This window comes from Calidris pugnax, unplaced genomic scaffold (genome assembly GCF_001431845.1).
Source record: "Calidris pugnax isolate Ruff unplaced genomic scaffold, ASM143184v1 scaffold201, whole genome shotgun sequence".
NCBI classification, from domain to species: domain Eukaryota; kingdom Metazoa; phylum Chordata; class Aves; order Charadriiformes; family Scolopacidae; genus Calidris; species Calidris pugnax.
The window spans coordinates 1,045,603-1,072,379 of record NW_015090933.1 but is presented as its reverse complement, the minus strand read 5'-3'; the positions used below and the strand labels follow the sequence as shown (position 1 = coordinate 1,072,379).

The 26,777-nt window shown below is 37.8% G+C and overlaps 1 protein-coding gene across 8 annotated transcripts in view; it reads left to right on the top strand.

The window, feature by feature from the left end:
• Nucleotides 1-26,777, top strand: part of RAF1 (Raf-1 proto-oncogene, serine/threonine kinase) — an 83,999-nt gene that overhangs the window by 53,968 nt on the left and 3,254 nt on the right. For 6 of the 8 annotated variants that reach the window (XM_014951674.1, XM_014951673.1, XM_014951672.1 and 3 more), the window contains 15 exons: nt 3,753-3,968; nt 4,517-4,629; nt 5,682-5,784; nt 7,306-7,463; nt 8,400-8,498; nt 9,964-10,117; nt 11,357-11,416; nt 13,247-13,274; nt 13,371-13,498; nt 14,285-14,402; nt 18,635-18,719; nt 19,463-19,639; nt 21,476-21,522; nt 22,960-23,078; nt 26,124-26,255. In XM_014951674.1, coding sequence (XP_014807160.1) covers nt 3,762-3,968; nt 4,517-4,629; nt 5,682-5,784; nt 7,306-7,463; nt 8,400-8,498; nt 9,964-10,117; nt 11,357-11,416; nt 13,247-13,274; nt 13,371-13,498; nt 14,285-14,402; nt 18,635-18,719; nt 19,463-19,639; nt 21,476-21,522; nt 22,960-23,078; nt 26,124-26,255 — 1,728 coding nt within the window. In that variant the 5' untranslated portion in view covers nt 3,753-3,761. The remainder of the gene's footprint in view (nt 1-3,752; nt 3,969-4,516; nt 4,630-5,681; nt 5,785-7,305; nt 7,464-8,399; nt 8,499-9,963; nt 10,118-11,356; nt 11,417-13,246; nt 13,275-13,370; nt 13,499-14,284; nt 14,403-18,634; nt 18,720-19,462; nt 19,640-21,475; nt 21,523-22,959; nt 23,079-26,123; nt 26,256-26,777) is intronic. The other 2 variants (XM_014951680.1, XM_014951678.1) reach the window with 2 other exon arrangements.

Sequence of the window (26,777 nt, the reverse complement as noted above, 5' to 3'; positions counted from 1 at the left end):
GGGGAAAGTGTAATTCATTAATAAATTGCATCTTAAGAAGCATCTTTTATGACTGTCTCTATTCTTCCAAGATAATAATTTAGAATAAGAACAGTGAGTAGGTTTGGGAAGTGAACTTGTTCAATTCTTATACTGTATGGGCCACCACTGTTTTTTTTGTCAGTTCAAAAGTGGTCAAGTAGTTGCCATGCTAATTCTCTTGCCTCGTATCTATGTATGTAGTGAGCTGATTGAGTTCAAAGTGGATGTTTTTGTATATATTCATATGACTTTTTAAGCTAGCTTTCTTTACACTAGAAGGCAGGGGGAAAGTGTAATTCATTAATAAATTGCATCTTAAGAAGCATCTTTTATGACTGTCTCTATTCTTCCAAGATAATAATTTAGAATAAGAACAGTGAGTAGGTTTGGGAAGTGAACTTGTTCAGTGGTGGCCCATACAGTATCAGAATTGAAGTATTCTTGACTGGACTCTTCTTGGCCTGAGTGAAGAACTGTTTTTGAGGACCTGGAGCCCCTGTCATCCCCACATGAGGGTTGTCTCTGAATAGTTGCAAAAGTTGTCAGCAGGACATTTGGTTACTGCTGTTTCTTCAACAAGCTCCACCTTACCAACTGCATGCCCTTGTACTGTGGATGCCAAGAGCAGGCCTAGCAACTTTTTGTTATGGATTCCCTGTCTCTTTCCCCGGGAGATGGCAAACATCCTTTAAACTTCCCGTTCTTCTCCCCTACCCTCAGGCCACTTGAAGGTTTTTGTCCACTCCAGGCCAGATCTGAGCTAAGTTCTCATCTTCTACCTTCAGTGGTGGCTCCTTCTTGAAGTGTGTGAGTAGAACCCAGAGCCTTCAGTTTAGGCTGACAGCAGTTGCTGTCTCTATGTTCTTATATGTTCTTCTTGTATGTTCTGTATGTTCTTCTGACTGTATGTACAACAACCTCAAAATGAGTTTCTGTGCTCTTCTCTAGCAGGCACTTCTGAGTATGCAGTAGAACTTTTATATTTAGACAAGAGAGCACTGTTAGAGCAGGGAAGTACCTTTTTTGGTATGAAACTTCACTTTTGTCAAGGTACAAGTTTGAATTTTTGGTCATTTCCTGTTTTCTCTTGAATTTTTCAGGAAATGTTGCTGGCGTGTCAAGACACTAAATATAAAGGCTGTAACTTCAGGGTGTTGTCAACTTAGGTCAGCAGTGACAACAAGGAGGTTGTGATGGTTGTCCTGCTATTCCTTATCTCAGACTTAGTAGAGAAGTGCAGTTGTGCTTTTCTTCTTGTCTCCTGTATTGCCTAGAAGCGTGAAATAAAATTGGGTTCCCTGTAGTGGGAAAGTTAAGAGGAGGAAAGAACAAACTAACTGGGTTTTGTCTTACCCCTCTTAACTAACAGTTTATCTCCACTGTTTTTATTGTTACCATCTAACCAGTTCCTCATTTAGCTGTCTCTATGCGTAATACAGTTGTTGAAACCGTATATAGCTTTTTTTTTTTTCCACCTTTTGATTCCTGGCAGTAGGGCAATGCAAATGAAGTGCCAGGGTGTTGTAGTTGTTTGTGTGTGCTGAACTCAGTTCTATTCCTCAACTTTATCTTCCCTTTCACAATGTCTTCGTCTTCCCATTCCTTGTTCCCTTCTTACATCAGATGTAAGACTGTTGTCATTTGTGTGCCATAGATTTAAAAAGGAAAATAATTCCAAATATCTAAGTCTTACTAGATTTCGATTGGGTATTGAGTTTTAAATCTAATTGGCATTTAAATATTTTGAACCTTTGACCAACTGGGCCTGCACAGCCGGTGGCTTTGATGCAGGAATGACAAGCAATGGCAGGAGGGATGGAGAGGATGTCTACGTTGTCATTGTGTATGTTGTCAGTGAAGGAAATGTTCACGAACTGACCAAAAAGATCCCTTTGCAGCAAAGTGTGAGAGTCCTAGAGCACTTCTGCAGTAGTTTCCATGTGATGGTAGGTGCTTCATATAAACCAAACCTCTTCCTTGAATTTGTTGTTACACGATTCCTTTCTAGATACTCTTCAGGTCTGGGTTTAGGGCTGTAGCAACATTGTGTGCTCCCAAATCTAGCTAAGGCTTTTCGGAGGTGTGCCGAGAGTGAAACACTGAAATTCAAAGTTTATCCTTCTGGGCATCCCAAAGTGGACACTCAACACTAGTGGAGATGGTTTTTTTCCATGAATTCTATTACTTTAGCTCTTCAACTGTAACAAACACCGTCTTCTTTTCTCTGACATGAGCATGTGAGTGTTTGGGATAATATCCCCTTAACTAGTGTGCTCTCTCTCGCTCTTTTTAATGGGTGCTACACAAAACAGCATGAAGAAATGAATTGGAGGGTTCAAATAATTTGCAGCAAGGGAGGCACAGGAGCACGCATGAAATGAGACTTTAATAGAGCCTGGTAGGTGTTCAGTAAGGGAGTGTTTGGTGTTATCTGCTGAATCATTAGTGGTTTCAGGAGAACAATGTAAGACTTTTGCGGTACCACAAGGGGACAGAATTAGGATTGCTTGGAAAGCCTTTATTTTGCCATTTCCTGGCTGAGTTGCTATTTGACTGTGCAGCTTTAGTACCGCTTTCTTTCCCTTTCGTGGAGGTGATGAGGAATAGGTGGTGTGCACAGCCACTGAAGATTAATTTGGAAATAATCTACTAGCATGGCAAAAGAATTGCACTTGCACTGTGTAGTTCTGAACATGAGTTTCTCAGATGTTTATAGAAGGATGCAGTTTTATGGGGGAAATAACAGTGAAAATAAGCATAGTAGTTTCCTTTGTTATTATTTTTTTTTCTTTCTGAAAGCTTCATAATGAGTCTGACTACTTGGAAATTCAGCAAGGAGTACATTTCACTGTTCAAAAATGTTTCAGACTTTTGTTTTTGCTTAGTTTCCAATAAGATGCATTTGGAATATAACTTGCATTTCAAGCTGTGCTGGAGTTGTGGTAGCTGGGGAAAAAAAATACACTGACACATCTTTGTCCCTGAGAGTGCAAAAGTGGTCCTGTGTGCTGATTGGGAAGTATGGAGAGGGTTGTTCGTGTCCCTGCACTGGGAGAGGTTTATGCTGAAATGTAACTGAGCATAATGGGGGGGTGTTAGAATTTGTTTTTTGCTGTTTCATACTATGTAAATTGTGATACTATTAAAATGTTATGTATTTTGTTGTATACTAATAGTATTAAACTTGCTACACTTTAAAAAAAGCACCCCACAAGCAAACCAACAACCAGCCCTCCTCCTCCCCCCACAAAAAACCCACCCAAACTCTGAAATCACTGATAAAAATAAAATTTCTTCAATTAATGCTTTTTATTTATAATTCCTGTTGTGCCTTTTTTTCTTAATAGTGCAGCCTGTGCTAATGCTTGCAGGACTGTTCATTAGGCCTGCAGCTAGCATCTGGCCACCTTGCTGAAGGCCCCTCAGGCACTGATTTTCTAAATGAAGAGGATAGTGAGCTGCTCCTGTCTCACGCAGTGAGAGGAATTACATATATATTACCGATGATCTCTTTATGTGCAGAAAGTCAAATGCTTTCAAGAGGCAGGCTAATTTTGCAGACGTGGGTGGGCTGTAACCATGTATGTGTAGGTTGATCACGTCACAAGAGAAGGCAGCGCAGTTTTCAGATGCTTTCAAAAGAGGCTGTGAGGTCTGTTGTGTAACAGAGTACCGCTTTATAACCAAGGATATTGTCATTTGCCCTGACTCCCTCAATTTTTGTTTCTTAGACTGCATCAATGGAGCACATTCAGGGAGCTTGGAAGACTATCAGTAACGGTTTTGGACTCAAGGATTCTGTCTTTGATGGCCCAAACTGTATTTCACCTACTATCGTCCAGCAGTTTGGTTATCAACGCCGAGCATCTGATGATGGCAAAATATCAGATACTTCCAAAACTAGTAATACTATTCGTGTTTTCTTGCCCAACAAGCAGCGCACGGTGGTAAGTCTAGATTATTGTCCTGCTGTTCCCATTGCTACAGTTAAAGCTGAAGTGAAACTTTTTGAGGTAACACTTTCTTGGAGCTTAGTGTACTAATAATAGCCTTACACGAAATTCCCCGAAATCTAAATTAGGCCTTTTTCTACACTCCATTTGCCTGCATTTCTGTGACTTTTGCAAGCTACCTGCTTGTGTGAGAGCTGCATGAAATCCTGTTTCGCAGAAACTTAATAATTGTAAGAAATTGAAAAGTTATAAAATGGCTTCAAAAGTTCCTTTGAGTACACACTAGTTAGTTATTTGGCAGAAAATGTGGCTGCCTGGCAGGTTGGCTGAACAGGCGGTGAGTTAAATCTGAAAGCACAGCAGTCTGTTCTTACATCATACATCATTTTTATTTACCTGTTTATTAACTTCAAAAGTGAACAGCTGTGCAAATTTACAGGAACTTCTAAAGAAAAGGAGAAAAAATTACTTCCCCCCCCCAAAAAAAAAGGCTTAAACATTCTGCAATCACTGACTAAAATGCTTTTTCCTCTTGGTCACAGGTAAATGTGCGAAATGGGATGACCCTACATGACTGTCTTATGAAGGCACTTAAAGTAAGAGGGCTGCAGCCAGAATGCTGTGCGGTTTTTCGACTTCTTGCTGAACCAAAAGGGTAAGAGTCTGGAATGTTGTATGTGAAACTTTTCAACTAGAGAATGTGAAAATCTTGTTTTCAGAATAGCAGCACTAATGCTTGCTTTCTCTCTTGCTAGTTTCTTTTAAAAGAAGTGCAGTTTGAATGTGAACGCTTCTATGTTGCTTTCTTTATCCTCCTCTAGGTGAAGTCCTTCAGCTTCCTGGGTATTCAAAATGTTCGTTTTGTTTTAAAGCTGTATATTAAAAATGCTCAAAATTGAGGGGTACCCTCAAGTGCTTGTACCATCTTACAGAGGTTTTTGTCATGCTCTAGATGAAATGATGTGATATGCCTTTGTATTTGAGGTGCATTTCTAGTTGGTAAACTGTGCTTGTGATTCTTAGCCAACTTAAATGAACATCTCCTCTGTGTGCTTGGTTTTAAGGCTCTAAATTCCTCTACAACTTTTCAATGTTTAGATTTTTCAATCTCACTTCGGATATTCCTTATTTTTTGTAGGACCGGGGATGCTGCTATTAAATACCAAATGATTCTTTTACAAGCTGAGGGAGTGAAGGTATCTCATGGAGTTAATACATTTAACTTCACACCTCGTAAGGCTTGGGCTTAATGCTCTTTTAAGCCTCAACCATGAGGCGGTCATTTGTGGGTTTGCATCTCTATGTAACTGAGTCCATTCTGGGGTCACCAGTAACTTTAGTCTCGAAGCACGTAATACGGCTTTCATGTCACTAAGTCTGCCATTCATAATTTCTTATGTTTTGTTTATAAGGGTATTTCTGTGACTCCATTATAGCTTCTAGGTTTCTTATTTCACATAATCTATGTATATAAATGACTTACACGTTAAAAAATGAACAGAAAAAGAGGTGAATTGCTATGGTTTCAAAGTTACTTCTAATTTTTTAAGTGAAAGACACTGAAATATAGCTCACTATAAGAGGTTAGCCACGCTTTTTTTGTATTTGTTTTCAGTTTACTCAAGAAAACTCACAAAACATAGATCATTGATTAGACCAGACTTCTTATTTCCTAAGTAATTTTGTTGTCCCTATTTTCTCTTTCAGAAAAAAAGTGCGTTTGGATTGGAATACAGACGCTGCCTCCTTGATCGGAGAGGAGCTGCAAGTGGACTTTCTTGATCATGTTCCACTCACTACACACAATTTTGTAAGCTTTTCCTCATCTGTATTTTGATGTAAATTTATCAGTGGAACCAAGTATTCAATCAAAGAATGTTTTAGGCATTATATACCATTTGGATTTCTAAACAAAGAAGGTATTGCAGAAGTGATGATTTGATTCCTTCACCCCTGCTCCCCACAAATTGGATTGGCTAAATACCAATTTTCAATGAAATGCCAGAATTATATTTATGTTTACTGATTTTCAGGTGTCAGAGACTTTAAAAGTTCACATTATGCGTATTCTTCAAAATTCTGATGATTGCCATATTTATTTTATATAAATATATATTTCTGTAACAGTCACATTACGATATCATGTCCTTTAAGTCCAGAACTGGGAGATAACTTGCATTTTCAGCCTGTGCCTCATCAGCCAAAAGAGGCTGGATGAGTTCACCAGCTTTATTGGACTGTTGGTGATTGTACTGAACGTACAGGGGTGCTGTTAATTCTGTGAGGTCATGACGTTGTTTTGGGAGCTAATGCTAACTTGTAATTTGACAGAGTGGTTTTTTTGGGCAATGAAAGACTTCAGATTTGTAATCCCTTCCTAAAAAGGGGTTATTTGTTCAGTACAGAGCAAATAAATGGAGTTGTTTGGTTGGGGTTTTTTACAAAGAGGTAGTACCTAACTCTAACAGTTTTACCTTGCATTATTTTGTTCTCCTTGTGAAGGAACTCTGTTCCTCTGTTCTAGCATTTTTGTTGTTTTATCCCAGAAATATATTGTGCTAAGTGACAAAACTAAAGGATTGCTATTTTCATCCATTAGAAAGGTTAGGACTGATATATACAGAAACTGAAAGTAGCTTTGCTGCTACTTTATGTTTTTAGGAAACTGCAAATAAAATACCTTGCAGTTGGTCACCAGAAAACTAATATTTTTCTCCAGATCTGGAAGAAGCTCAAACTTGGAGCCTTCCTCCATAGTGTGCTCTACAGGAAGAAACCCTTTGGTTCATTTTAATCTTTTTTTCATCTTTCAGAAGCTTTAAAAAACTGTTAGATGCCATTTAAAAAGTAGAATTTCCTTAAACTATTTTATTTACTGAAGAATTTATTTCTTATGCAAGGGGTGTTGGTTAGTTGCAAACACACAACAAGCATTTTGACTAATAAAAAAATAACAAGGTGGTTCTTGCCATCTGATTCTGTTTTGGTGATGCTAAAAACCAACAAAAGTCCCAATTCTTGGCCCTGGCCCACCCAACTCTGTCACCTTACTGAGCACAAAATAGTCCTTTTGTGTTTGGTGGAATACTTTTAATATTTTTAATATATAATCAGGTAAACAAAGCCCTGTATGTTTGTAAACTTTCCAGGTTTCCAGTCAAACTGGAAATATAGGCAGGAATCCTTGAGCATGGTTTTATGTTCAGTAGCAGTTTGGGGATGTTGATAACATTTTAATGTGGTATTTATTTATGTCAAGCTCTGAAAATGTTCATCTCAGCTAACGAAGAGAAACCAGTAGCTTGGATTAATCATTTAACTTGTTTTCTAGGCTCGGAAGACATTTCTAAAGCTTGCCTTCTGTGACATCTGCCAGAAGTTCCTGCTAAATGGGTTTCGGTGTCAGACGTGTGGTTATAAATTCCACGAACACTGCAGCACGAAAGTTCCAACCATGTGTGTCGACTGGAGCAATATCAGGCAGCTCTTGTAAGGACTGTTCCTTTTTAATTGTAACACTAATTCGCTATAACAGACAAGCATCTTTTTTAAAATCTCTTATCATAAATTTGGACTGTTGGGAAGTGTAATCAATATACGGAACTTGGGTATTGATTTGATGAAACAGCCAGCAATGATTGTCTGTTCCCAGGTGAAGAAGGCCGTTTACACTAAATGCTTTTTAGTTCTGGTAAATGTTAGTATTCTGGGACAAGCAAAGATCTCGAATGACCAGGCAGTTTCTAGAATTCCCACTGTAAGAGTAGTTCTTCTCATGTAACACTTTTGTTAGAAGAAAAAAGGTGATGACTCAGTTGGTTTTTAGCTATTGGAAACATGAGTGTTCAGAACTACCACAGCTTTTGACACCCTGGTGAAAATGCACGGAACGGTGAGAAAACTGTTGGAGGATAATACTTTCCTGGTATTGATTAGAAAAAGTTGAAAATCATTATGTTATACTAAGTCCTTTTATGCAAAAGTGTTAAAACCTATAATTAATTTTATGTGCCTTAGTGATTGTATTTTTTTTTTTATGACTAATCTTGGTCATGTAGTTACGTAGTTTTTTTTTATATTGACTAGTCATTAGAGTGCAGGATGTAGCCACTTGGTGCTACCTGGGTTTTATAGAACTTTAAAAAATTTGGTGTTGAACACACTTTAAGGAAAATCTCGAGTCTGATCTAAAAAGATCTGTATCTGAAGTTTAGGAAGAACTCATGGAAATTTTCTTTGGGAGTCTGAAGACTTAGTTTTTAGTCATACCGTACACAGAGGAAAAATATTACGTTAAGATAGGAATGTGTTCATGAAGTTAATTATGCCAGAAAGAAACAGCCCGTTAAATTTTCAGCTTTAAAGAGCATTGTACAGGAGGTAGTGTAGCAGTTGAAATGGTAATTGTTTTTGTTGATATTTCAGATTGTTCCCAAATTCAAATATCAGTGACAGTGGTGTCCCTGCACTACCTCCCTTGACAATGAGACGGATGCGGGAGTCTGTCTCCCGGATACCTGTTAGGTAAGCTAGTATTTCCTGTCATTTCTGTTTTGGGAAATACAGATGTTTAAAAACAAACAATCAAAAAAACCCAACCGAAACACCCCCAACTCCTCAAAAATAGAACAATCTTGTAGAAGGTTGGGAAAAATGTGCAAGAAGGCAACACCACTTCATCATAGGTCATATGTAGTGTCCTTTCTTGTTCTTAGATTCAAGCAAAACATTGATTTGGGATTTTATATTTTTCGTTTTTGCTCTTAAGATTTCAAGGGAGGGTATTAAAGGTTTTCTGGAGACCTTTGTTTTCCTGTCTTAAGAAAATTCAAGGCTCCCTTTGGTATCTTTGTGAATGAATTTTATTTTATCTGGTCAGGTAGTATACTTGTAAGGGTTTGTGACTTGTTTTGCATGACTTGCATACATAAACTAAAATAACATTCTAATGACAGGTAAAAGTTTAAAGAGGGAACAGTGGAAATTGAAAATACGCTCCTCTTAAAGAAATTCTGAGACATAAAGAGAACCTTCCTGTAGTTTTAAGTGCTAGAATAAAAATTGCTTTCCTTTCCATGGGGTCCGACTTGTGATCCTAATTTGTGCCTGTGTTCTTTTCCTTGGAATTCCAGAGGCTGAAGAGGGCAGGCCATCTTTTGGGGTTTCTACACCCCTTTGAAAAATCTTGGCCTGTTCAGGAGTGAGGCACAGAGCACAAAGCTGACTTGCAAATGGTTCTATGTCTTTATTTATTTATTTTAGTGGGAACTGCATCAGGAATTGATCTTATGTTCTCTTTGCCACTTTACTCTGTTTCCAGTTTTGTTGAACAATGACTCATTAACTTGATAGTTTTTTAAGCTTTTTGTGAAGGCTGGCTGATTTGAGTTAAGGTACTTGTGTGATTTGGGATAAACAGGGTTTGAGTGACCTTAGCTGTGATTTATAACTCTTTGTTGAACTGGGTTGTAGTGTTGGCCTCCTTTTAACTGGTATTGGGTTTCATGACTTCCTTGCTGGCTGTTCTCTGCGAACCATTGAACAGTCTTGCAAACCTCTACAAAGTCAGGACTTAGCAGTAAAAGTAGCTCTTAAGCTAGGCATCTAACGGGTTTGTGTTTTTTAATTTCACAGACCCAAATTAATCTAGCAGAGCCAATATTTTAGCAGTATATTAAGTGTAATTTGATGGGGATTGAGGTGAACTGTGGCAAATTTTATAACAGTAGACATGGACTTGCATTAAACCCAGTAGATGAGCCTGTGAACTGACAAGATCTTACTTCAAGTTTTTAAATTTATTTCCTAAGTTAAACGGGGATTGAATCAGCTGACCAAATAGTTTAGTTAGCATGTTAAGTCCCAACTTTTTCTCTTTGGAATTCTGTCTATATTGCATTTGAACAGGTTACATTGAACAGTATTTTTTTGATTACTAGAGGGGAAAAAAATAACCACAACTTTCCCTTTCTGTCTTTTTCCTTCTCAGTTCCCAGCACAGGTATTCTACACCTCATGCCTTCACGTTCAACCCAGCAAATCCTTCCTCTGAGGGCTCCCTTTCCCAAAGACAGCGCTCTACGTCCACACCAAACGTCCATATGGTTAGCACTACAATGCCTGTAGACAGCCGGATAATTGAGGTAATGCTGGTAGGGAGGGAATAGCAACAGAATTAAACTAAAATTGTGACTGGCTATCTAACAGTCACTGGTTGGTTTTTCTTCTTTGCTTTCTGTCATTTACTTACTCTTTGCCTTAGCTGGTTGAGTGATGAAGAGTAGAGGTCACACATTTGAATAAAAAGTTAATAGTTAATTCTTGCAGACTCTTACCGACTTTGTGAAGTTCTAGGGAGATTTTTGGTGTCTGTGAAGTGGGGGAGCTTAACAATCAAGTTTCTCAGATCTGAAAAGAAAATAAGCTCAGTTTTGCTGAAGAAAAACTTACTGGGCATGTCTGAAAATGTTCTTAAAAATCTGGTTTTGTTGTGGGGGCTGGTGTTTATTTTAAATCAGAGTAGGGGTACTGTAAGCCTAGAAGGTAGTTCTGAGAGCTGGAATACTCAAGTCCAAGCTCACAGGCCAACATGGTTTTGTTACACCTGCACGGAATTGGCAGTGATTCTGGGCTCATATGCTGAAGCCATCTGTATCTGAGAATATTTCCGCTCTTACTTGCTTTCAAGCACTTTTTTTTTCCCCCTACCTTAGACTGGCAGCAGTGAGAGACAGCTGTTTGAAGTCAGGCCTAAAGTGGGTGGTTTTTTGTGTTTTGTTTTGTGATAACCTTAATAAAGTAAGGGAGTGGCGTGCAGGAAACACTTGCAGAAAGTAAGTACTGAACTATAGGTCTTCAGAGAGAGCAGTTTGTTGTTTTTCTGCTCTGGAATAGATTAAAAACTCAAAAAAGAGAATAGGAGTTATTGACTTTATAATGTGATGAGCCTTTAAGGATACATTGCTTTTTTTATCCTTTATGCATAGCAGTAAAGACAGAAATGCTTTGTGTTTTGGCTCTTTGTAATATCATAGGGACTGAATAAAAATAGCTGTCGTGTCTTAAAGGCAATGGCTACTTTTCCAAAAGGATTTTAAAAAAAAGTTTAAAAAACACCCACAACACAAAAAAAGGTAGTAGAGACATTTTAGTATGACATGAGAAAGACCACCTTAATAAAGTGGTTTATCAAAGGATGGATGCTAGTGAACTTTGGGGTTTGAACAGGAATACTTACTTAAAAGTCTTACTGCACTTAATTATTATATATCAAACAAATTAGGTTACCTTTTCTTTCATTTATCCTAACACTTAATTCCTTAATTTTTTTTTTTTTATACCTCCTCTGTTCTTTTCTTTTATCTCTTACCGGGTTGGCCTAGAATAACAGCCTGAATGCTTCTCCCAGTTCCTGGTGCAGACGATTTTGTTTGAGGGGAAGAGTAGGTATTTTCTTGGTGCCTTTTTGTTTTCTTGTGATTAACAGGATTGCTATAACTTGTAAGCCATGGTAGTGTCCCCATGATGTGTTTAATCTGGAGTTGATTTGATGGAAATCCTCATAGCATGTTGATACTTAAATACTGAGGATGCTAATTGGAAGAGGAAAAATGATAGAAGAGCTTCATTTTTAGTTTAGCTGGATGAATCCATACTACTATGAAATTTGGTGTGAATTTAAATAGGCTTGGATTAGAGATGCATTTGATCACACAGTTTTTAAAGTAAAACCTTCTCAAACACATCTGTTGTGAGGCTTTTTTCCTCTGGAAACTTTTGTTTAATATAACTGTACCCTTAGATTATGAACATGATGTACTATTTTTGTTTCACATCAAAGCAAAGGTGACAGACTAAACAGCACCATGTGGTATTATTTGTGCTGTAAGAACAACTCTAAAGAACACTGGTTTTGGTTCATTTTCTGTGGGATTAATATGCAAAAAAGAAAATGCATCAGGATGGAAATTCAAAAATCCTTTTTTATTAAATAAGAATTACGTATCCATAAGTGTGAGAACAATTTTAAATCATTTAGTTATCCTTTGCCAGCTTACTTGGAAGCAGTTACGTTCTCAGGCTGATGGACAAAACTCATCACTTGTTAGTCGTTCAGGTTCTTAAAGATTTTTATTGTCCACAGAATGGACAAAAGTAGTAACTTGCAAGAGTTCTTCATTGGTAGTTTATGCAGATTTCAACCCACTCAGGCACAGGGCAGAGATGTGCTCTGCGAGAATACTGTACATAGAAGCAAGCCTGGGAGAATGCAACTATCTAGCTAAAATTATGTATTTCATAAATGAGTCTTTACTAAGGTTAATCTGAGTTAATTTGAAAACTGTATGGTGGAATGTAGGCTTGTTCTGTACTCCTATGAAATCTTACATTTATTATTCTACTAATTAGTTAGAAAGTTTGAATTGACTTCTATTAACTTTGACGGTATTTAACATCTCTGTAGTGCATGTTCTTGCTTTGTACTTATACAGTACCTGGATATTTTACCTTTCCTGTATGTACTTTGGGATAATACGTAGCAGGTGAGAAAAGTTGTAAAGTTATGTATGTCAGAGCTTAGTTTCTCTTGTGCATGGCTGTAGAATTGTGTTGTCAAGTGCCTGTGGCATGAGGTGAGAGTTGTTGCACTGTACCAACTAGTGAACTGTGTAAGAACTTGCTTTTCAAATAGCATCCAACTTTTCATCTGTGGAAAAATGTTTTGAAAATTAGATGGTTTTGTATTAGGGCACAAGATTTTTGAGTTTAAATACTACGGTAGAGATATTTCAATATGTATATTGACTTGGATTATTTTAAGGGCTTTTAAAAGTTTTGCTACTTGTAACCCAAAACCTTTTTGAGAGCTTGTCCCCTAGAGATATAGGACTCTCACAGGAGCTATGTTCAGATCTGAAATACAAGCATGTACAAAAATCCAGTGGTGGGAATGCAGACAGTATTTCTGGTGTTTCTTCTTGTTCTGTGGCTCTTTGTTTTATTTTTTAGCTCTTTTTTTTTTTTTTTTTGGGTAGTAATACCTTTTAATATGCTGTGAATATTCTTGTTTTGTCAGAATTCACAAATTGCATGTTTTTTAGCACCTAGGATTCTTGTAACTAGAGAGTAACGAAGCTGTCACCTTTTGGAGGGTGTTGGTCAATATCACACTTGACCATAACTGTCAGGAACAATTTCAGCACTTTTCCTGCTTGTTCCTGTATATGTTCTTATATATTTATTAACTTTGTTATCTATCTCCTCTGTTTCAGGATGCAATTCGAAGCCATAGTGAATCAGGTATGGTTTCCAAAAATGAAAAAATATATAGTATTATTTTGTGTTTATTTTCTGGTTTGTAATTTTTGTGTGTGTGTGTTTATTTTTATATTTTAGCTTCACCCTCTGCTCTGTCTGGAAGTCCTAACAATATGAGCCCCACTGGCTGGTCTCAGCCCAAAACCCCAGTCCCAGCCCAAAGAGAAAGAGCCCCTGGATCCAACACACAAGAAAAAAACAAAATTGTAAGTATGATAGTACTTGATTTTTTTAATTTCTTTAAAGTATATTAAAGTAGAATTCATATGTTAGGATAAATTCCTGTACATAAAAGGCAGTAAAAGCTGATGGTAATCTTACATTGCTCTGCACCATGTGTGTGTTTAATAGCAATATAATTTTGACTAACCTGGGAAAGATAGCGCTATTGCCTTGTGTTATCAATACCCAAAACAAAGTGTTTTGGATTGAAAATTAATTTCGGACAGTATTGTGGAATTATTTTTCACTACAAGTGGCAGAGAAAGAAAAGTTAGGATAATAATAATGAATAATATCTCAAAATTTTTGAAGGTTTATAAGATTTAAAAAATTAAAGTACAGTTGCTTAGTGAGACTCTCGTCTTTTTATTGCTTTTAAATATGTAAATGAGTTCCTGAATTTTAGTATTGTACTTTTTCAAAAGTCAATAAATTTCTTAAGTATTTCAGATGTTTTTAAATAGTTGATCATAAAATACTTGTTCCTCTTAAAATACAAGATCAGGGTTTAGGTTTTTGGTGCAGAACTTAATGATAGCTTCTTAAGCAGTTAAAGCCATCCAAGAAAATGTTTTGTCCTTTTTTATTTTGGGTAAAAAACCCACCACCCCACACAAATTGAGGAGAAAAACAGAAGTCCAGACTATAGAACAAAACCCTCAAGGTTTCAGTGCATCTTAAACTTGTAGGAAGTTATTTCGTTCTAGTTGTGTATATGTAATATATTTGACTGAATACTTACAGTAAAGCCCCATCAATTTGTATTCCAGAGGCCTCGTGGACAGAGAGATTCCAGTTATTACTGGGAAATAGAAGCAAGTGAAGTCATGCTTTCTACCAGAATAGGGTCGGGTTCTTTTGGAACAGTTTACAAAGGCAAATGGCATGGTAAGTTCTTGACAAGTGTTACTTTCTTCTCATAGTGTTGATACTGTAGGACAACAATCCAGAAAAAGGTAAAATAAATCATTTTAATGGTGCTGTGTGCTTTTCTACCACCCAAGGTACTAGATGAGAAGTAATTATTTCCTAATGTTAGCAGTGGGGAAGTTAAGGCAAAGAACAGGCATCAAAATCTGAATCTCACAACTGTCATCTACTTGTTCATTATGTTGGAGCCAACTTTGTTTTCTTTGTTGCCATGTCCTAGAACAGCTTGTTTTCTGAAAAGATTTCACTTTTCACTAGCAGAATTAGCTGGGAAATTTTACAGCCTGATGTTGAATAATATTTACCTGTTGTTTTTTTTTAATCCCTCTGTGGTTTAATTAGCATACTTACATTCAAAGTGGCAGGGAAAGGAAATAAGCATAAATTGCTTTTACTGTGGAGTTTTTCTAAGGAAAAAATGGCACATGTGAGAGTTTATAATATGAAATTAGCTGAAATAGTTAGAAAAGAGGCACTCTGCAGTACTACAGAATTAGTTTCCAAATTCAGGGCTTGTGATTTAAAAAGAAACACGCACAGCTTTGCCCGAGGCCCTAATTTAAATAGTGTTATTGTCATAAAATAAGCTGACAAAAAAAATCTGGAAACTTATTTTCCACCCTCTATTTTTAAAGAATAAGTACTTGCATGTCTTAAAGCCTAAATATTGTCAACATCAATGAAAGGCCTATTCTTATGGTAAAAGTAATAGTCCTGAACAGTTCAACTTACTTGCATTATATAAGTGAAATGGAACACAGAAATTGAGAGGAAAAGTAAGTTAAGTAAGATTTCACTAAATGAGCTAATAAATGTGAATTTCTTGTTAATACAAAAACATGAGATTCAAGTGTAACCATCACATCATCTGTGGTGTGGTCTTAAAGGCTTTAAAAGGCTTTTATTTCTTTCAAGTCTTCTCTGTTTAGAATTGATGAAACTGGGAGTTTAAGGTACACAGATTGGTGAAACTGCAGACTTTTTTGTAGTAACCTTTTCTAATAGTACAAATGCAGCAATAATAATGTCTCGATGAAGCTAAATAAAATTAATTAAAGTGGGCAGACTGTTGCAAGTAGAAATTTTGGATTGTTGGAGGTGTTGGGTTTCCTGACATGCCCAACCATGAAGGGCTGTTTGCCATGAACCTCTGGAGAGCACCTGTGGAAGACTCTGGATTAGTTTTCTGAAAAGCTTCCCTGATTTAGCCTTCCCAAATAAAACTGAAGTGTCAAGGCCAGTCCTGCTCTGACTGTCTCATTGAACAGGTATCTTGCACTTCCATATTTTTCCAGCTTGTTCCGACGGTTAAGCACTAATTTTCGTATTTGCACCACTTCTGTTACAGACCCCATTTGGATCCCGTAGTGTCCTGTAGCATGCTTCTAAATTTAAAAGGCGGAAAGAGAAAACCAAGGCAGTTTAAATTGGTTGGAAGACCTACCTATCATAAACACTCACATTTCCCCTTTGACCCTGGTAATCAGTTCTAGGGTTTTGGTGGTTGGGGGGTGGCGGAAGCTGATTTGTCTTCAGTTTGCTAAACAAAACAAGTGCTGCTTTTTATTTGTTTATGTAGAGAAAACTGCTTGGGAAATGCCATCCAGCCTTAAAAGAAAAGAAAAAAACAAAAAAAAAAAAACAAAAACGTGGCACCTGATTCAGTAAGAACAGTGTAAGGTTAAAAACATCTTTTTGTCTGTGGAGCAAGGATCATAATGGAGAATATATTGAAAAAAAAATAATCGGTGGATGCTGCATCCTTGTTTTGTCTTAGAATAGCTCATAGCAATATAATTCAAGTATTGGTGGATCATCCCTTGGTCTGGCATTGTACAACAGGAGTTGCAGTAGGAACTGGCTGTTCCAAAGCCTGTGATTTTGGTAGTTGTATGGAAATGTAGTCTTTCTACCAGCTACGTTCTGGTCTGGTGTGTAAGCAGAGAGATCTGTAACTTAGAGAACACTATGTACACTGCAAACATGAGGTGGTTCTCTTTATGAAGGTGCTAGGGGACGAAATAGGAAGTATATTGCATTTGCTGAAGGTAAAGGAAGAAGATACAAATATATTCAATATTTGTGCATCTTTGTAACTTTAAATTATACAACAAATTAGGCAGCTGGCATCTACGGTGGAAGATGCTGCAGTTCACTCAGGGCACTCTGAAACTTTCAAGTACCAGGTTGCATTTCCTTCTCATACTTTGTTGGCGACCTGTTTTTTTTTTTTGCCAATTGACCAGTTAGTATTATGCTCTAGAGACATACTAATGTATATTTCACATATATCTTGGAAAGGAAGAAAATAATTAGGGGTTATGGTAGCAGAGAAATCTGTCATTAGGGATTTTTTTTTTAACATAGGCAATGATTCTGTAATGCTGAGCAGCAGCAGCCTTTAAACTATGGGATAAACGTGTTGGAATATAGCACCTCTCAGATCTTTTTACTGTAAGTGGGCTAAGATTGAAGCTTCAGTTCTCCTAAGCTGCTTTTACCTTCCTGTGACAGTGTCGAGGCAAATTTACCCCTTCTCTTTATGAAGGTGCTAGGGGACGAAATAGGAAGTATATTGCATTTGCTGAAGGTAAAGGAAGAAGATACAAATATATTCAATATTTGTGCATCTTTGTGACTTCAAATTGTACAGCAAATTAGGCAGCTGGCATCTACGGTGGAAGATGCTGCAGTTCACTCAGGGCACTCTGAAACTTTCAAGTACCAGGTTGCATTTCCTTCTCATACTTTGTTGGCGACCTGTTTTTTTTTTTTGCCAATTGACCAGTTAGTATTATGCTCTAGAGACATAGTAATGTATATTTCACATATATCTTGAAAAAGAAGAAAATAATTAGGGGTTATGGTAGCAGAGGAAGCTGTCATTTGGGATTTTTTTTAACATAAGAAAGGAAGAAAATAATTAGGGGTTATGGTAGCAGAGAAATCTGTCATTAGGGATTTTTTTTTTAACATAGGCAATGATTCTGTAATGCTGAGCAGCAGCAGCCTTTAAACTATGGGATAAACGTGTTGGAATATAGCACCTCTCAGATCTTTTTACTGTAAGTGGGCTAAGATTGAAGCTTCAGTTCTCCTAAGCTGCTTTTACCTTCCTGTGACAGTGTCGAGGCAAATTTACCCCTCTCTTGAATTCTGAAATGCTGTCCCTCTGTAGTTAATATGAGTGTGATGCTTCTTTCACTGAGGAGTTGGTGGGTCTTGCTGTTGGTGCTTTTACTTTGGTTAGAGCAGTCGGCTTCGTTCCACTATGGTACCTTTTCTGAATCAGTTTAATTCTACTGTTTTCTGGCTGTGCACTGTAAAGGGTTTCCCAATTTCATTCTCTGGAAACAGAAACAGTCTCTAAACAGATAGCACTGGATCATCGTGTGTTCCTCTCTGTATTACCCTTTAAGAGATACTGAAATTTAAAGCAAACACTGACACTGAAAGCCATTAAAATAAAGCTTTTAAGTGAAATTTTATAATGCATCAGCTTAAAGAACAGAATCTGCTCTTCCTGGACAGAAGATTTATCCCTCCCATTCCTGAACTTAAGCAGTATTTCAGCTCTTCCTGGACAGAAGATTTATCCCTCCCATTCCTGAAATTTAGCAGTAAATCTAGGAAGTTTGTATTTTGAATAAAGTTTCTATTAAAAAAGGATGTGTGTATATACATATATAAAAAACTTTAATATATAAACTGAATTATATAAAAATCCAAAGGTGTGTATATATGTGCACTAAAGTTGGATAGAAAAGAGAAAGTGATGAAACTTTGGATGCTGTTTGGAAGTTGAGAGACTCTGACATGACTGTGCTTGAAATAACGTGCTGAGAATGCAGCTACACTAGAATACCTTCATTTTTCAACAACTATTGGAGATTTTCATAGCTTCATAACTTGCAAAAAACATATGTGTAGTTCTAGCCAGCCATAGCTGTTAAAAGATAGAAGGGAAGTATGTGAATAATTCGTGACTTTTCATTAGACTGAAATTCAGGTAAATGAATTGCTTGATACTGCAGAACTTTATGTCTGCAGGAAAATCTTGACCTATGTACAAATTAGTAGAGGTGTGCTGTGCACAAATTAGGAATTTTAAGTATACTGTGTGTTTATGTTATTTTGGAAAAAAAAATAATCTGTGTTTTTAGTAACTTTTCTGGTAAATGTATTTTCAGGGGATGTAGCAGTGAAGATACTAAAGGTTGTAGATCCAACCCCAGAGCAGTTCCAGGCATTTAGAAATGAAGTGGCTGTATTAAGGTGAGTTGGTAGTTTCATTGCTAAATTCTGTTATTCCAAGGCACTGTATTTGACTACAACCCCTCCTTTAAGCCCAATATTCTGTGCCATAATTCTCATCACTGGACAGAAAGCTTGGACAGTACCTTTTAAAATTGCAGCATGGTTCCATTTTTTTCTTTTTAATGCTCTAATCTGCATAACTCTTTTCTGCTTTCAAATACTGGTTTTGTAGTGTCCAGTTTTGAAACTGGAGAAGTCAGAGTATGTGAGAACTATCTTCTCATCTGTTAATTCCTTCACAGTTTGTGACGACCCTTTAGATTCCTATTGGGATTCAGTCTTTAATCTAAAGTTGTCACTTTTTCAAACATCTCAGGGCGACTTCTGTTATTCCAGTAACTTCTGATACCACTCAAGAATGTGAATATTGGTTACTAATTACAAACCCCTTGAATTTTCATGACATCTTTGCATAAAGGTTAATTTTAAAGAGCTTCCTTGGAACCAAAAGGAAGTATTTTGACTAAAAAAAAATATTTTTTTTTAATTTAAAAATTATAAATTGGCAAGTGTGGCATATTTTTATTTTTTTTTAAACCAAACTTTGCATATGCATCCATTTAGCAAAAATTTTGCAGGGAACTTAAGTTTTTGGACTTAAAAGCTTAAATACATTCCGTCAGCCAGGAATGCATTTTAAAAAGAAATGGGAAAAGTTTTCCACAAAGATACTAATTTCTCTTTCTGCTGCTTTCTATTAGGAAGACTCGGCATGTTAATATTTTGCTGTTTATGGGCTACATGACTAAAGATAACCTGGCCATCGTTACGCAGTGGTGTGAAGGGAGCAGCCTGTACAAACACCTGCATGTTCAAGAGACCAAGTTCCAGATGTTCCAGCTCATTGATATCGCTCGGCAGACGGCACAGGGCATGGAGTGAGTACCAGAAACAGCACTGCCTATTTTCTGTCTTGGAATGGTCTTTCCCTTCTCTTCCCCAAACCCTAATGTGGAGTTACTGCTCTGAAATAGTAAGGGGTCATGGAACCGTAGAATGGTTTGGGTTGGAAGGGACCTTAAAGATCATTGAGTTCCAACCCCCCTGCCCTGGGCAGGGACACCTCCCACCAGACCAGGTTGCTCAAAGCCCCATCCAGCCTGGCCTTGAACCCCTCCAGGGATGGGGCATACTTCCAAGGATAGATCAAAATGGTATTGCAAGGTAGAGATGATGTGCTGCCTTAATTCGGCACTGTTGTGTGTATTATACTTTAATTTAGTACTGTTTTTTCCATGGATTCTTGCCTGAGTTCATGTTAGACCACTAGTCACTTAACATACAGAAAAGCTGCCTGTTACCTTCTTTTACTGTCACAGCTGCATACAGAAAAGCTGCCTGTTACCTTCTTTTGTAGCTTGAGCTCTTACTGTCACAGCTGATCACAGAATCACATGGGGTTCGAAGGGACCTCTGGAGATCATCTAGTCCAACCCTCTGCCAAAGCAGGTCCACCCAGAGCAGGTTGCACAGGAATGTGTCCAGGTGGGGTTTGAATGTCTCCAGAGAAGGAGACTCCACCATCTCTCTGGGCAGTCTCTTCCAGGGCTCTGCCGCCCTCAATGTAAAAAAGTTCCTCCTCGTGTTTAGATGGAGCTTCTTATGTTCAAGTTTGTGCCCATTACCTCTTGTCCTGTCCCTGGGCACCACTGAAAAAAGACTGGCCCCATCCTCCTGACACCCACCCTTGAAGTATTTATAGGCGTTGATCAGATTAGATTCCCCCTTGCTCTTGTCCTGTCCCTGGGCACCACTGAAAAAAGACTGACCCTATCCTCCTGACACCCACCTTTAAGTATTTATAGATGTTGATCAGATCCCCCCTCAGCCTTCTCTTCTCCAGACTAAAAAGCCCCAAGTCCCTCAGCCTTTCCTCATACGAGAGATGCTCCAGGCCCCTCAGCATCTCTGTAGCCTCTGCTGTCCCCTCTCCAGCAGTTCCCTGTCCTTCTGGAACTGGGAAGCCCAGAACTGGACCCAGTGCTCCAGATGGGGCCTCCCCTATTCTAAACATAGAATTAATTTTTTTCCTTCTCTGTGTTACTTACTATAACACTGGCAAACACTAATTTATACTCCTGGTACTTCCGTGACATGAGGGAATGGCTCTTCCTGTTCTACAGCTCCAGGACTCATACGCAGATGTATTTTGGAAGCTTCTCCAGATGTCTGAGTAGGAACAGTCCCATCACACTTCTCTCTCAAAACATGTTATAACGTTCATAGTGCAGAAGATGCTGATGTTGCCTGACACTGTCAGGGCTCATTCGTTTTGTAGATCAGGACCTGGGTTTCCAGCCAGACACCCAGAAAACTGGGGACATACATTGTGACCGCGAAGTAAAGCAATTAGTAAGAAGTAAACCTTTGTATAACACATACATTTCAGGCATATGAGGACAGCACAGAGTTTTCCAGGGCATTATACAGTCAGATAATAATGATGCCAGGGATTTATGGTTTTAACAATGCTGGAGATTTATTTACTGCGGTGCTTCCACTTTCTGTGATGCGTAAGGCAATAGTCTCAGCTGGTGCTTGTTATGTTTTTCTTTTCCCAAAGTAGACACATCCTGTAAATTGACTAAATCAAGAGGTCTGTGAAATGATCAAGTGTATAATAATCTAACAGAGTCAATCAGTAAATGGAAAGGTGAAGCTTGCGTGAACAGCCTTCATAATAACACTTTTCATGTTTGTTTTTTTTTCCACAGCTATTTACATGCAAAGAATATCATCCACAGAGACATGAAATCCAATAGTATCCTTTCCTAAAGGAATTGTATTTCCTTTAATGAGAGAGTGATTTGTTGTCAATATGGAGGTTTTAGGGTGGTTGAAATAGCTGTTTCAAATACATATAACTACTAACGAGCAACCCCTACTGAGGAGTAAGAAGTTGCTTTTTAGAGAGAACCTTGTCAGAGCTCATGTGCTTCCTTACCAAACTGGCGTGATAAAGATGAAAAATGATGTGCAACAGTTGTACTCCAAAAGCTCTTATTTTACATAAATGGTGCTTATGCAATTCTCTGGTACCCAAATGCTGCATCTTTGCTTGATGGAGACGCGTGTGGATGCTGACGTGTGTGTGCACATGGGGGTTTGTTAATGCTTACTGTATATTTTTAATGAATCTAAACCACCTTCACATGACTGGCAGAAACGAAGCCAAAAATCATACTTTAAACTCAAGGCACCCTTTTACCACTCTATTTCCTGCAAAAATATAAATTTAGTAATGCATATGGAGTTAAAAATGTTGTGAACTGATGTCTTTGGCCTTTGAAAATGCCTGTTTTCCAAATTGCCAAGGAGAGCACCCATTGAGCTAGCGGCATAAATTGTGACTTCCTGTCATAAAATGTGAACAGAATGTTTTGCAAATGTCATCATAAGAAAAATACGCCAAATTTGGTAGCTCGATAACATCACGGGACTCCCATTTTCAATTAAGCAGGAAAAGTCATCATTTTAGTATATAGGGGGTCAGGAATTTGTGATTCCTGACAACAATAATAATTTTTGTGAAATAAATTGTCTCTTCTCCTGACATGGAAGTAAGAAGTAGGAGCCTGTCATGTTTATATTTCTGAATCATCTTTTTGAACTTAAGCCATTCTTGAACAGAATTGTAAAATGGTATCTTCTTAAAATAACCCCAGCAAGGGAAGTGCTAGTTTTTAACCTTGACAGACAAACCTATGAAGTAGATAGATCACAAATATTACAAACGTGTGTATTTCCAGTTAAAACAGTTAAATCATTGTTAAATCTCAGGAGATCTGCCAGAGAGCTTTATGTAAATATTTTGATTTTTCTTTCTACTTGGAATTGTTTTTCTTAGTTTTCTTTCTTGAGATGTGAGGACTTCTAAGGCATTTCCCTATGTGTGTCTCGACACCAATTATTTAATTACCTGCAGTCATTGATGTTAATTGACACAGTTGCTATCCTTACTCACCGTAAAGATAAATATACAAATAACACAGAAACATCTGGTCTTGTTTAGTCTTAAATGTTAATTCTGTAGATCTGGATGCCATAAAATTACTTTTCCTCTGTTTCAGATACAACTTGTAGCAGGTTTAAATATCAATATTCTTGGGTATAACCAACCAGATGCTTTGTAATCACCTCAGAAAATGCAGAATTGTTTACTCAAGTTTTCCACAGAGTTTCTTTAACAGATGTCTAGATATATTTCTTCATGAAGGCCTCACCGTGAAAATAGGAGACTTTGGGCTGGCGACTGTGAAGTCCAGGTGGAGTGGATCTCAGCAGGTGGAGCAGCCCACTGGCTCGATCCTGTGGATGGTGAGAGAAACACTTCACTGCTTTTAATTAGCTGGCTTTCATTCTGTTCAATGCTGTCTTACAGCTGTGAACCTAAATGAACCAACATATGCTGCTAGTACTGTGTAGGCTTTTACTCCAGCTGTAGGACAAGGTCAAAGTGAAGAACAAAGTGCTGGAGTCCTTGATTGTCCAACGCAGACACCAGTCACCTACGGATTCTCCTTTTTTATTTTTGGAGTTATTTTAAATATTTAGGGCAGAGAGAGGGCTGTCAGTGGAATTGCTCCAAGAGAAGAGGAGAGCCTTTCTCCTGCTGTAATCATACCTCTTCCCAAATGGGCTTTAATCTGCTTAATGGTGGCTTTGTGCAGTTCTTCATCGCGGCCTCTTCCTCCCCTGCTCGGCGCTTGGCATCGTCCCTTCTCACACACGCTTCAGCAGCCTTGGCAGGCCAGCAGGGAAGGGACAGGCTTCACTGCTTTTAATTAGCTGGCTTTCATTTTGTTCAACGATCTCTTACAGCTGTGAACCTAAATGAACCAACATATGCTGCTAGTACTGTGTAGGCTTTTACTCCAGCTGTAGGACAAGGTCAAAGTGAAGAACAAAGTGCTGGAGTCCTTGATTGTCCAACGCAGACACCAGTCACCTACGGATTCTCCTTTTTTATTTTTGGAGTTATTTTAAATATTTAGGGCAGAGAGAGGGCTGTCAGTGGAATTGCTCCAAGAGAAGAGGAGAGCCTTTCTCCTGCTGTAATCATACCTCTCCCCAAATGGGCTTTAATCTGCTTAATGGTGGCTTTGTGCAATTCTTCATCACGGCCTCTTCCTCCCCTGCTCGGTGCTTGGCATCGTCCCTTCTCACACACGCTTCAGCAGCCTTGGCAGGCCAGCAGGGAAGGGACAGGGAGGGCTTCTTGGGGTGTGGGATTCATCTTTGGTGCTGTGGTGGTAGGACATTTGATAAGCACCAAGCTCCTGCCGTTGGGCTCTGCTGCTCCTCACCCTGCACCAGGCAGTGCCCGGAGGTTTGGAGGCAGCTTGGAACCGTCACAGGTCAACCTCAGCTCAGGTGCTGAAGTTCTCAGGTTCTCCTGGAAAATTCACAGAGTTTCTTTTGGAAATGTTACAGAAAGCCCTTGTCTGAAAAGACAATCCCAACAATTGCCTTTATGTTGAACTTCTGGCAGAACTGAAAAGGCCGTTCCACAATTTTCCTTCCAAAATTCACCCGGAGAAAATCTATTTAGTAACTTTTTAAAAATGTGCGACTTCAGTAGAATAAGTAGAAGTGGAACAGCCTTTTACCAGGTTAAAAAACATCATTAAAATTATGCAAGGATGTCTTATTCAGCACTCAAAATATTTTGCTGAAGTTTCATCTGACCCATTTTTGTTAATACTCCACAGTTTACTTAAATTCTGCATGTAGACTCATCACTGATATTTTCTAGCTCCCAGGGTAGGGACAGCAGCAACCTTTGTATTTCAGGGAAGTGTAACCAAATAAAAATAATTTGCCAAATGCTACATATTAGTACATTTTAAATCTTCTGATATTTAGCACTGAATGAGCTGCAGGTGTTACTTGAAACAAGTTTTCCTTTTAAAAAAATCAGTAAAATGTGCGACTTCAGTAGAATAAGTAGAAGTGGAACAGCCTTTTACCAGGTTAAAAAACATCATTAAAATTATGCAAGGATGTCTTATTCAGCACTCAAAATATTTTGCTGAAGTTTCATCTGACCCATTTTTGTTAATACTCCACAGTTTACTTAAATTCTGCATGTAGACTCATCACTGATATTTTCTAGCTCCCAGGGTAGGGACAGCAGCAACCTTTGTATTTCAGGGAAGTGTAACCAAATAAAAATAATTTGCCAAATGCTACATATTAGTACATTTTAAATCTTCTGATATTTAGCACTGAATGAGCTGCAGGTGTTACCCCAAACAAGTTTTCCTTTTAAAAAAATCAGTCTTTATTACTGGGCTTGAAGCCTTCATTGTTACTTGAGTATTTTGAGAAAAGTCAGGAAGCATTCATTCTGAGTATGGGGCTGTTTGGGCAACGTTTCTTTGTGACATAGAAAATACACAAATCACTTGAGACAATGTTCCAAACCCAGAAACAGTTTTTTCTTGAAAAAAAATTTAAAAAGCCAAAGTTTTTTACAGCTTTCCGTAAAAGGTTTTAAAATTAACTTTTACCTAATAGTATGCTCAAATACATGAAACGGATCTTAGAAAAAAAAAAAACAAACTGCATTTTTGCTCTTTGCAGTTTTTTTATTTTAATCATTTATAGATATCTTTGCTGAGTTGTTGTCAGGTAGAAGGGGAGGCTGGTTCTGTTTCCTTGAAAGCTGATAGAATCTCTTCCTGAGTCTTTGTTGTGGTACTTGAAGGAGTACTTTGCTCAGTCATTCTGAGTGCCTTCTGTAGGGGGAAAAACATCTTAGTCAACAGGAAAGATGTTTTGATGGTTTACCTCTTGTTTTATTAAATCATTCGACGTTGTTTAAGTTGTTTAACTTCATAATTTTGCTTTGTTTGGTAAAGATTCAAGGACGCTTTTGTATTTCTTCCTCGATCTTCAATATATGTTATTTCATATTTGGGCTTCACATTTCATGTAACTGTTTTGGCATCTTATTTTACAAGAGATTAAGTCTCTATTAGAATTTTATATTTTCCCCCTTTAAAATTGATACCTGTTTAAGAACTGATGGTGAGAGACTCAGACCCAGTTGTATGTAAAACGTAACAAAAGTCAACATATATTGCAAATGGAAATAATAATTATTTTTCTGATGGTAAAATGCGTGTTGAGTTTAAGGGTTGCTTTTTTTTTCACTCGCAATTGAATTAATTTTTGTAATAAGATGCAGAGTAGCACTGCCAGAACTTTTCCATCAAAGGTTTTGAGGTGTCCTTTGCTCACTAATTTTTGGTTGAGCTCCCACTCTCTGCTTTCCAAAGTTTTTTCCCCTTTTCTTGTCCTTTCTGTTTAGAAGTTCTGTTAATATTGCTCATAATTTCTTTTTTCTTCCTCCTCCAGGCACCAGAAGTGATACGGATGCAGGACAGTAACCCCTTTAGCTTTCAGTCAGATGTCTACTCCTATGGAATAGTATTATATGAACTAATGACGGGAGAGTTGCCCTATTCCCACATAAACAACCGCGATCAGGTACAGACCATCCCTTAGAACACTGACTGCCCTTTATTTCTGGGCACAGGACATTTCCTGGTCCTCAAGAAACGTAATATAAAGGCAAACGAAGAATTGAAATGTTATTTACAACATGATTTGTCTCAGCAGTAAATCTGTGTAATTGAATGTTTACTTAAATATTGACAGTGACGGTTACTCAGAGAGAAAAAAAATCCTTTTATATAAACATTTTAAGTGCCCTGTTAGTCTATTCATGGGTCCAAGCTTTTGCTACATCAGTAAAATCCTGATACATGTGAAATTTCCCTTTTGATGTGAAATGTGCTGTTCTTACATCATGAAGTTTGGACTGTGCTTTTTATGAAGTGACAAAAAAATAGTGGCTATTGTCAAACCTTTTAGTATTGCATGTTAATTTGTGTGATTTAGTTGTTACTCAGGTGTGATCTCCCCTTCTTCTTCTGGCTTAGCAAGTGCAGAGCTGACTCCTTCCATGTGGCATGAGCTTAGGACTGTTAGATCTCTTTGATCTCTGTT